Source organism: Crotalus tigris, unplaced genomic scaffold, assembly GCF_016545835.1.
Source record: "Crotalus tigris isolate CLP2741 ecotype Arizona unplaced genomic scaffold, ASM1654583v1 scf7180000019663.277103, whole genome shotgun sequence".
Lineage (NCBI taxonomy): Eukaryota > Metazoa > Chordata > Lepidosauria > Squamata > Viperidae > Crotalus > Crotalus tigris.
In genome coordinates, this window is record NW_024097650.1 from 126,106 (window position 1) to 138,242 (window position 12,137).

The following is a 12,137-nucleotide window of genomic DNA, read 5'->3' on the forward strand; positions in this document are numbered from 1 at the left end:
TTTTATTTATTTGTATCATGCCTTTACTATTTTTACAAGTAACTCAAGGCAGCAAAGGCAGATACCCACACCTTTCTCCTCCTATTTTCCCCACAACAACCCTATGAAGTGGATTTGGCTGAGAGAGAATCACTGGCCCAAGGTGTCCCAGCTGGCTTTCATGGCAAAGGCACAACTAGAAATCACAGTCTCCCAGTTTCTAGCCTGGTGCCTTAACCACTAGACCCAGATGGCTCTATTACAGGGGTCTTCAAACTTGGCCCTTTTATAACTTGTGGACTTCAGCTCCCAGAATTCTTCAGCCAGCATGCCTGGATGAGGAATTCTGGGAATTGAAGTCCACAAGTCATAAAAGGGCCAAGTTTGAAGACCCCTGCTCTATTATAACCAATTGCTATTGAGATAAAGCATAACTTTCATCCAAGTTTGATAAAACTGTGGTGCCTGTTTTTGATTTTTCATTAATTTGTATTTTTTTCTAAAACAGCAATTGAACAGGCCTTATTAATTCAACTCAGTGATATGTATTCTAGCATTTTCCAATGTTGCACAATATTTGGTTGTTAAGATTAAATAAATAATAAGTACTTTATTTTTAAACTTATGATTTGATCTTGTAAATAAATACAATAAACCTAGCTCTGGGGAATTATGCCCCTTTTTTTGACAACTTCTTTTTTGACTTCTTCAACACTTGGATGTTAGATATAAATAATCTATAAAAGCATGTTATTTATACAAGATTGAAGAAATATTTTTCTATGACTTGATTTATTTGATTGTTAAGGCTGTCCGTTGGCCACATTTTCCCATATGCAATCACTTTTTCTATCCCCTGGTAGTTCCCCATAATCATACATTGAAGACACCTGCTTAGTGTCCAGAATTTAAAAGACAGACAGTGGATAATGAAATATTTAAAATGTCTAAAAGAAGTTCAGCCTTAGAAATAGGAAAGGAAGCTATATGTAATATAGATAAGGCGGCCCAGGTCAAATCCCTTTGTAAGAAAATATGCTTACAAGCACTATTGACAGCATAGTTAAGGGGGTAGGAAGCTGATGTGGATTAATTTTGCAAACTAAAGGAACTTCAAAACAAGGCAAGTTATATAATGTATTATTTGTATCAATACTTTACTGAAATACACTATCATTTTTTAAAATGAGCCATGGTGGCCCAGTGGTTAGAATGCAGTATTGCAGGCTGCCTCTGCTCACGTCAAGGAGTTTGATCCTGACTATCTCAAAGTGGACTCAGCCTTCCATCCTTCTGAGGTCAGTAAAATGACAACCCAGATTGTTGGGGGCAATATGCTGACTCTGTAAACCGCTTAGAGAGTGCTGTAAAACACTATGAAGTGGTATATAAATCTAAGTGCTATTGCTATTGCCCCCCAAAAATATCTAGTATACTATGTTAATTGACTACTGTCAGATTTCTAGAATTAATGGATAGCATTCGTAATTAATGCCATTAAATTTAATAGGTTGTAAGTTAGCCATCACTGATTCTAATTCTACTGCTTATGAGTCACTTAACTTGAATGTTTCTATCACATAATAATGTTAAAATGCAGCAATAAAATCAGGGATGTCTACAAATGTGGTTAAAACAGTTGTTCTCAACATTTTTAATGCCGCGACCCCCAACCGATCGTAAGTCGAGGACTACTCAACCAGTCGTAAGTCGAGGACTACTCAACTGGTGCAGCACCGTTTGCAGAATGGGACTTTTGGCGGGCTCAGCAGGGCAGAGACAGCCTGGACAATTCCTATTGGCTTTTGAAAGCCAATAGAATTAGACTCTATTCAGGAGAGTCTATTCTATTGGCTTTCAAAAGCCAATAGAATAAAAGGGAGTAGCACAGCTAAGGAAAAGGGGGAAAAAATGGCGGACTGCGTTGTTTGGCGACCCCCGTGAAATGGTCGTTCAACCCCAAATGGGGTCCTGACCCACAGGTTGAGAACCACTGGGTTAAAACATCTAGATCAGGAGTATTAGCACCCCCTGTGCATGCGCAAATGAGGCTGCTAGTGCCCACGCAGCAGCGCTAGCTCTAGTGTGGGGGTGTGCGCACAGCCATTCCCACAGCCTGGTGGCCCATAGGTTGGAGACTCCTGATCTAGATGGGTACTAGCAGCCTCATTTTTGCATGTGCGAGGGGTGCTAACACCACCTCCAGCGTCACGCTAGTGGTCCGTTTGTGCATGCGTGTACATTTCCCTGCTCCTCCCTTTCCTTCCAGGCAGCCAAGTCAGAAAGATTGGGGAGCTCTGATCTAGATAATGGTCACAATCGAACAATCAAAGGTCCACTGGTTTTTATGTATATTATGGCAAGCTTCAATCACATTGTTTAAGCTCCTATTTTGATCACACTCTGCTGACTTCCCCCCCCCATTAAAATAAATTAAAATAAATACCCCTGATTAGAATAAAACAGTAAAGCTGGATAGCGATAAATTCTCCAACAATTCTAAAAGCTCAAATGCAAGTTTCTTTGTATTTGCCATACATATATGCCAAAAGAACAACCACATTCTTTATTAATTTTTTTTAAAAATGAACACTATCCCTTAATCCTAATTAAGAAATTATCCCTTGGAAACAAAATGGCAGCCAGCCTAATCTGCATCAACTATGATAGGAAAGGAGGGGCTCTTATTCCTTTCTCACTGAAAACCCCCTCCAAATCTGTGTTTTGTTCCAAAGCTGCTAATATTTAAAAAGGGGGGGAGGGGAAGGTCAGCAGGCATGAATTCCCAGCAGAAAAAAAATGGCATTGAGTATTAACCCTCCTGTGAAACATTTCCAGGTTGTTTACGTGAGATTGGATAGAATGGCTGCAGACAGTTTTAAGAACAGGTATAAAACATATGCCTTGTATTCAGAAGGGGAGTTGGAGGAAAACCAAGAATAAGATATGTGCAGAAACACCAGACTAAATTAGACAGGCTCCAAGCGTGGGGGATGCCTTCCTAAATTGAAGAGCTCCTGATTGGGGTTTACCTGACAGGCCTTACAAAACAGAAAACCACCACGCTCAGAGAGCACCAAGGACCCACCCTGCAGTACAACCCTAAACTACAAATGTTCTCTTTTGTTAGTTAGATTTCCTGCAATGCCCAGCACAACATCTCCGTGGGGATTATGGGAAATTTAAATGGTGCTTTAGTGCTGTCCACTATCTGTTCAGAGATGGGCCTCAGTGCTATTGGGCATTGTTGGAACTTTGCCAGCTGATAACTAATAAAGCCTTTTCTTCCCATGTTCTGGTGATTTGGGATTGAAGCAGAAATCTTTACGTATAGTTGTGTTAAGTGTCTATGGAGATTCTCAGTCATCCAGGTCATGGCTGTCCCAAAGGTGTTTTTCTAAAAGGCAACTGGATTTTCTTGTCTTTTTTTTTCTTTGAAAAGGTTTTGCTTCTCTTAATGTCTCATTTTACTGCAACAGAGGGAGTCGAAAGTCAATGCCTTTTGTTTCTTTCCCTCCCCTTCTCCATACTTTTTCATTTTCCCTTTTCCTATTGTCATCCCTTACTATTTGCTTTTGTATTTTCATATTTTATGTTATAAATTAATAAACCAGTCAGTCCTAGAAGAGATCAACCCCGACTGCTCTTTAGAAGGCCAGATCCTGAAGTTGAAACTCAAATACTTTGGCCACCTAATGAGAAGGAAGGACTCACTGGAGAAGGGCCTAATGCTGGGAAAGATTGAGGGCAATAGAAGAAGGGGACGACAGAGAATGAGGTGGCTGGATGGAGTCATTGAAGCAGTAGGCCTGAGCTTAAATGGACTCCAGAAGGTGGTAGAGGACAGCAAGGCCTGGAAGAACGTTGTCCATGGGGTCATGATGGATCGGACATAACTTCGCAATTAACAACAACAAAAAACTAATAAAATTATTAAAAAGTAAAAAAGAGGTTTCTTGAAGAAGAAATGAAATGTTTTCAAAGGAAAAAGAAACAAGTAAGTCCAGTTGCCTTTTGGAAAAACATCTTTTGGATAGTTGTGTTAAGATTTTTTGTTTATGTATATGAAGTTGAAAGACTTCCCAAATTATGCGTGAATCAATTTTTAGATAGAGCCCGTGATGTAGGTGTTGTCAGTGGGAAAATCCTGATTCAACTCACCAGTCAACATGGATGAACGTGTCTCAGTTACTGTTACTTAATCCAACCTACCTTTATAGGGATTATGTTGTGAGGATAAATGACAGGAGATGCCAGATATTCTCTAAAAGAAAAGATGGTGGGTTTTACTTCTGCTAATGGATAATGCTTAGATGGGATGATTGTAATTATAGCTTTATGATTATATAATTGGTCTTTATATTATTGTTTACTGTGGATATTATATTTTTCTATGCCTTTTGTTACTGTAAACTGCTGATTATTTTGTGGTTCTCAATAGAATTGTAATTGATCCATAAAAAAGGCAAAATATATTTAGTAATGTAACAGACAACCTTGAAGTGACAAAAAGCCTTTCCCAACTTTGGTATCTCCAAACACGTAGATTTTAATTCCCAAAATTTTCAGCAAGCATTGCCATAAGTCTGCACAGATAGAGAGGTCCTAGATTTGGAAAAGAGAGGTAGATTGCATTGGTTAAGACACTAAGTGGTACCAGAGATCAGGTTTTATTCCACGGAAGCTCCCAGGGTAAATTTTAACTAGTTACAGTTGTTGTTCTTCAGTTGTTGTTCCAGGAATTAAAGAATGAAATCTTATGTGCAACAGAAAAATGAATAATAAATAGGGCACTGGATTTGGATAGGTAACTATGAGTAGGCTTATGTAATTTCCTCTTTTTCATCCCAACTTACCTGGTGAGAGGAATGGTTTCAACATTACAAAAATTGTTGGCATGTTTGATATTGCTAGCATTTATCATTTCTTTGCATTAAGACGAGACTGCAGAGTATAAATCAGAATGTAAGAGCTGAAGACTTCAGTTTCAAGCAGATATCGTTGCTATAATGTAGGGGTACCTTGCTCAATAGTAGTAACTTTAAGAGAGACCTCGGAGTCTTAGTGGACAATCATTTAAATATGAGCCATCAGTGTGCTGCAGCTGCAAAAAAAGCCAACACAGTGCTAGGCTGCATTAACAGAGGGATAGAATCAAGATCACATTTATTTATTTATTTTTAATATTTATATGCCGCCCAATCCCGAAGGACTCAGGGCGGCGTACAAAGTTAAAAAACAGTCAAAAAACAATAAAATAATAAAATAATACGATCATACTGCGATCATACTGCGAGTCCGGTCATATCCCGGCCCCCCGGGGACATCAGCCCCAGGCCTGCCGGAACAGGAGGGTTTTAACAGCCTTCTTAAAGGCCGGCAGGGTGGGAGTAGTTCGAACCTCGGGGGGAAGTTGGTTCCACCAGGTCGGAGCCACCACGGAAAAGGCCCTTCCCCGAGGGCCCGCCAGCCGACATTGTCTGGCCGACGGGACCTGAAGGAAGCCCAATCTATGGGACCTCACCGGTCTCTGGGAGCTATGCGGCAGAATGCGGTCCTGTAAGTAACCTGGCCCTATGCCATGAAGGGCTTTAAAGGTGATAACCAACACCTTGAATTGCGTCCGGAGACCCACAGGAAGCCAGTGCAGCTCGCGGAGGATAGGTGACACGTGGGTGTACCTTGGCGCGCCCACAATCGCTCTCGCGGCTGCGTTCTGAACCAACTGCAGCCTCCGAACGCTCTTCAAGGGTAGCCCCATGTAGAGCGCATTGCAGTAATCCAGTCTTGAGGTGACAACGGCATGAGTGACTGTGAGTAAAGCCTCTCAGTCCAAATAAGGCCGCAACTGGTGCACTAGGCGAACCTGTGCAAAGGTCCCCCTGGCCACAGCTGATAGATGTTGTTCCAGATTTAGCTGTGAGTCTAGGAGGACACCCAAGTTGCGTGCCTGCACTGAGGGAGGTAAATTTGCCCCCCCCCAGGACTAAAGATGGACCATCCAGTTGGCCTTTGGGAGGCAGGACCCAGAGCCACTCGGTCTTGTCAGGGTTGAGTCTAAGCCTGTTCACCCCCATCCAGACCCTCACATCTTCCAGGCACCGGCACATCACGTCGACCGCTTCACTGAAAGGGCTTCACATGTAAAGGGCTTCACATTGTAAAGTGGTATTAATACTTCACATGAAGTATTAATACCACTTTACAATGCCTTGGTAAGGCCACATTGGAATACTGCATCCAGTTTTGGTCACCACGATGTAAAAAAGATGTTGAGACTCTAGAAAGAGTACAGAGAAGAGCAACAAAGATGATTAGGGGACTGGAGGCTAAAGCATATAAGGAACGGTTGCTGGAATTGGGCATGTCTAGTTTAACAAAGAGAAGGACAAGGGGGGACATGATAGCAGTGTTCCAATATCTCAGGGGCTGCCACAAAGAAGAGGGAGTCAAGCTATTTTCCAAAGCGCCTGAAGGCAGGACAAGGAACAACAGGTGGAAACTAATCAAAGAGAGAAGCAACCTAGAACTAAGGAGAAACTTCCTGACAGTTAGAACAATTAACCAGTGTAACAACCTGCCTCCAGAAGCAGTGAATGCGCCAACACTGGAAGTTTTTAAGAAGAAACTGGACAGCCATTTGTCTGAAATGGTATAGGGTTTCCTGCCTGAGCAGGGGGTTGGACTAGATGACCTCCAAGGTCCCTTCCAACTTTATTATTATTATTATTATTATTATTATTATTATTATTATTATTATTATTATTATTATTATTATTACCTAATATTGGAATTTGCTTCCTTCTCACCCATACCCTGTTTTTTGTAAGTATGTACTCAGTGAAGTGTTCAAGTGTTCAAATTCTTTCATTTTGATTGGGCCTAATAAATGTTTTGTTCAACTGTGGCTTTTGCCTTTGAATCGCTAAGAGGCATGTAGTCAAGAAATTTATCATACACCAATGTAAATTGAACAAAAGTTGAACTTACCACCACCATTTTTGTAACAGAGATAAGGGAACCGCCAAACATTCCCCAAACCAATGATTTCTCCTGCCACAGACAGCACATATTCCAGCTTGTTGTTCCAGTGATCCCGATCTAGTGTCTGATTCCCTGCTTCTTTTTTCTTTGTTTCTCCAGTGAGTTGTGCATGTATTTCTCCATTGATCACTGCCCCAGGGACGCTGTAATCCATTCCACCTTCAAAAGCCCAGTGCTATTTTTTTGCTCCCCCGCTGTTATGCTTACAACAATCAAATTCAAGCTGGAAGAAAAGTGAGAAACAAACTCAGGGATTTGCTCAAGAGTTCACAGCCCAGTTGACTTGCTAACAACAGCTGGAAATGTTGATGTTCCTTGTGCACAACATGTACCCACAGACTTCACCAAGGTAGGAGGTATTTACTTTGGATTCAAAGAACACTGACAGCTTAATTTTTAAGAGACTTCTTTCAAAATGTTCTGGTTCCTCACAGCGCATCTTTTCAGCCAACGTGTCCTGATATTTTGTACACCACTGGTATTTTATTTACTCTCTTAATTTATTTCACTTGAACCAACAGTCCAGTGAAAACACTGCAAACTCTGTTTACTTTAGTATAATCATCCCAAAATTGATAAGTTCAAATGCATTTTTGGACCATAATGTGTCACTAGTGTTGGTCCATCCTTACTTTCTCAGATCTATTTTGTAGTCATCAAATGCCCTAACCTGTGGTTATCCTAATGTTTGTTATAATACTACTCAAGGTTGAATCTCTTAGCCAGATTATACATATTAGTTTTTGTTTATATTAAAGGCTTCTCTGGAAGCGCAGCTTCTCTAAAAGGAGGTAAATAAGGAAAGGTCTTTTTAATGGTGGCACCCTAGTCAAGAGTCAAATGTCTTCTTCAATATTTTCCGTGCACTCGTTTTTGTTTTTTCAACACTAGGCAGTTCCTATATTTCCCGGTCTTAGTGGGAAACCCTTCCAGTTTTGGTTTCCAAATGCTTTTCAATGTCTGCAAGGAATATAAATCCTTCTATTCCCCACCATCTAGTCAGAGCTGAAGAAACTTCTTGGATGAGAAGTGAAACGTCTTCAAAGAAAAACAAGAAAGTCCAGTTGCCTCATGAAACAGCACCTTTGGGACAACCATGACCTGGATGATTGAGAATCTCCATAGACACTTTTCAATGATATTTTAATAGTATTTTTGATATTTTTGTTTTCTGTATACCAATAGTATTTTTTGTTTCAATATGTTGGCAAGTATCCTGGGCAAAAGTCTTAAAATGAATGAAAGTTAACATTACTTTTTCAACATGTATGAGCCTATGAAATGAACTGACCATTACAGGAACTACCTAGGTAGGAGTTCTTATGTGTTCATTCACAAAGCAGACTCCATTTTTATTTTATTTAAGATGTTTTATTTTTAAATTAAAATAGCTCCATCTATAGATAATGTATCATCCCAATCCTCCATCCAATTAAAATGGGACACACGCCAGGTTTGCTCCGAGTATAGATATCTGAGAAGGGCAAATACAGTATATTTACCTAATTTTCCTAGAAAGCTGAATCCCTGCTTACAGAAGACTGCATCATTTTCATTTCATTTTATTTATGGCCCCAGACCAATAAAGACACGATCTTCAATGCATGAAGTTTGACTCAGATATGCATATTCAGCATATGGATTTTATGACCAGAATGCTGCATGGTCCAATTGCACTTTTAATATATGTATTTTTTAAACAGTAGAGATTAGGGATAGCTTGATTGGAATCAGTTTATCAAAAGGATTTTGGTGACAGCACATTGTTTACATAGTATTTTGCATCATCACCTTATTAAAAAAAAAGGCCATTTATAATAGCCCTAAACCATGGTCAATAATTTTTAGTTATAATTCACGGTACTATTATTTCTGGGTGAATATTCAACTGGCACATATATTAAAAGCTGTCATGTTAGTTGTAAAACTCCAGATGGAATCAAACAACTGCATGGCATCAAAGAGTTAGTTTTCTAGAAATCTTCGCTAGAGGTTTGTGTTGGGGGGTTGTTTATGTTTGTTTTATAGCCCAATGGAGAAAGACATATATTGCTTCAATATGCGAACTCAGCATCTATATGGTAAATTCTAGTGAATATGCTTGTTTTATATATTGATTGGCTTTTATTGTCTCCTCTTGCAGACAATGAGAGAAAGAACACAATTAATTGTGTATTTTTGTAGTAGCCAGAAAGGCAGTGATATGTGAATGTTATAGGTCCTGAGGGCCCAATGAAGACCACCAAGTACCTAATAAGATCTGGGGGTTTCAGACTGATTGGTTTTAAGCCGTATAACTAATAAATGATGGGAACTAATAAGTGCAGATTAGTCTAAAGTATTGGAACTGTGTACCTGGTTTTATAAACTATACAAATCAGGCAGAATTCCATTATAGAAAAAGCTACTCAGACTGATGTACGCAAATACAGATTATATTCATTTCATATGATATTCTTGTGCTGTCAAAGGCTGAAGACCCAGAAGGGATAGGATTGGATATATACTCTGAAACAGGATTGAGCTGCATGTACATGCTTTTTCCATGCCAAAACTGAGCAAAATATATACAGTATGTCCATTTGTTGCCTTTCCAATAGTGTCTTCAGAAGATTTTATGTGGTTCACTGGCAGTTTACAAGGCTAAGTAGTAGCTTCCAAGATGGTTATGTGCCAATTTTAAAGGAAGAGGGTAATAGTAAATATTACTTTTTCTTAACAAAAAATATTGCCTTTTTCACTAAGACAATGCGATTTCTTGATTTTGATGCAACATGATGCATGGACCCAGCTACTGAAAGTTCACTAGAAACTTGGTTCCATTCAGACTGCTATTTTTGAAATGTAATTTAACACTTAATTAATACTTAATTTTAAAATCTCTTTTGGAATTTTCTCAGAAATTTCCCTTTTACCAAAAAATATTAGTTCTGACGTTCTCGGAAGCAGTTTTCTTTCTGCTGATAGATGCTTTGATCTTTTATAAAAAACAGCATCTTATAAACTCGCCAAGAGAGGAAGGTAGAAGTGACTGGAATCCATTCTACAATGCTCCCAACTTGGTGACCTTCTTCCCATCCGACCAATGCTGATTTACAAGGCTTCATGGAGATATTGGAAATTGTATTTCAGCAACATCTGGAGCTCCCACCACTCTCTTGTTTTAGCCCAGTACATCTTGGAGATTGTATTAGATTGGGGAACATCATTTAAACATTATGTGTAATTGCTTCAGAAGTTTTTAGAGAATGATCTCTACTCTGGAAACATATTCCAAGGTTTACGTATAAATATTTTCAAAATGTTAATTAAGTACTCCTCAAATCTTAAATTTTTCCCACATCATATGGTCTGTCTTTCTCTCTATCCAGGTTTCTTTAGAAGTACATCAAAGTCTGGTTTGCATCCATGACATGACAGATCCATGAGATGTCAAGTAATAAATCATGGGTAAGGAGATCCATGAATCTGGAAATCTGGTTAAGAGTAAAGATGTCAATCTAAAAAAAATAATTAAACAGCATGCCATTGGTTGAGGTCCCTCTCCATCAGGACCAAAAGGCTTTAAATTAATTTGTTCTGTCAGACCAACAATCTCCTTTGTGAAGAAAATCAAGATTCCTGTGCCCTTAAACAAATACTACAGTTCAAACAGCTGCAAAAGTTGAGAAATACTTAGCCAAAGGAAGCATATAGAAATACACTGTTACCAAATAAAAATAGTTCAGCAACACACACAAACACACCTGTCACTTCATGACTACATACCTATAGGTCACAAAAGGAAAAAAAGTATGGAATTCTTTTGTTACCTTAAAAATGAGCGGTCAGGGATCTGGCTGACTGGGGAAATGTGAAAGCAATCATTTAAAAAAAGGTGCTGGCTATTTAAAGCATTAAAGGGGGGGGACCAATTCTGCAACGGTGTAATTCTAGACTCTGCCCAACCCACATTCCTTCCTCCAATCCCCCCCCCCCAAAAGGGCTACTCACTAAACTACACAGGACTTTGGATGCTCCTTACTGGAAGAGTTACTCTCATCTTATGGCTGTAACTTTAAAAAAAAAAAAAAAAACCCTATACAGGAATGCAGAAATGTCCAGCCTAATTTCTTTGTTCTTCTTCAGTCCTGGCAGTAATGTTCTTTTGTCCTGTCACCCTGGTTTCTAATCACCCAATTATGTATTATATATTGATCATTAACATATTTAATGGGGAATCATATTGAGAAAGCCAATACAGAAAGCTCAGGGCCATCTAAGAGAAATCAAAGGATGTCCATGTGGCAGTAGAGACTCAAGAGGAGAAAAGCCATTTGTTACTGGTATTCTAAGAAAGCCTATAATAGTTTAGTCTTTATTCTCAAAGTTGGCATGTATAGGTAGTCCTCGACTTATGACCACAATTAAGACCAAAATTTCTGTTACTAAGTGAAACATTGAAGTGTGTTTTGTCTCAGTTTATGACCTTTCTTGCCACCATTGTTAAATGAATCACTGCAATTGTTAAGTTGGTAACATGGTTATTAAGTGAATCTGGCTTCCCCATTGACTTTGCTTGTCAGAAGGTCGCAAAAGGTGATCACGTGTCCCTGGAATCCTGTAACTGTCATAAATATGGGTCTGTTGCCAAGAGTCTGAATTTTGATCACGTGACCACGGGGATACTACAAGTATGAAAAATGTCATAAGTCACTTTTTTCAGTGTCATTGAAACTTTGAACAGTCACTAAATTAACTGTTGTAAGTTGAGGACTACATGTAGCTCAGTCTTTAAGCCGTCTATAATATTTACATACAGGAAGATGGGAGTATAAATTGACAAATATTTGTTAGTAAAATATTTGGATGTATGTATATCTTTCTTTTTATGTATTTATGACTATCCTTTGGAATATTGAGCCACATGTTGGTGGTCTTAAAATAAACCAAAAGTTTCCAAAATTACATAGGTATTTTGTTTTCAATCAGCGTTATCAAGCACAAAGATTAGGCCCTTAGAATTTCACAATCATATTTTACGTTAAATCTTCTTTCATCACAAATTAAAATGGCTTCACATATTCAGACCTTAACCATAACTTTCCAGTATCCCTACTGTTTGAGAAATGAAT

General features: G+C 38.9%; 1 protein-coding gene across 1 annotated transcript in view; it reads right to left on the reverse strand.

Moving 5' to 3' along the window:
- Nucleotides 1-11,482, reverse strand: part of SLC6A13 (solute carrier family 6 member 13) — an 86,083-nt gene extending 74,601 nt beyond the window's left edge. The window contains exons 1-2 of the mRNA XM_039364138.1: nucleotides 10,836-11,482; nucleotides 6,970-7,246 (exon numbers count right to left, since the gene is read on the reverse strand). Of these exons, the coding sequence (XP_039220072.1) occupies nucleotides 6,970-7,177 (208 nt within the window). The 5' untranslated portion in view covers nucleotides 7,178-7,246; nucleotides 10,836-11,482. The remainder of the gene's footprint in view (nucleotides 1-6,969; nucleotides 7,247-10,835) is intronic.
- Nucleotides 11,483-12,137: the final 655 nt, after the last annotated feature.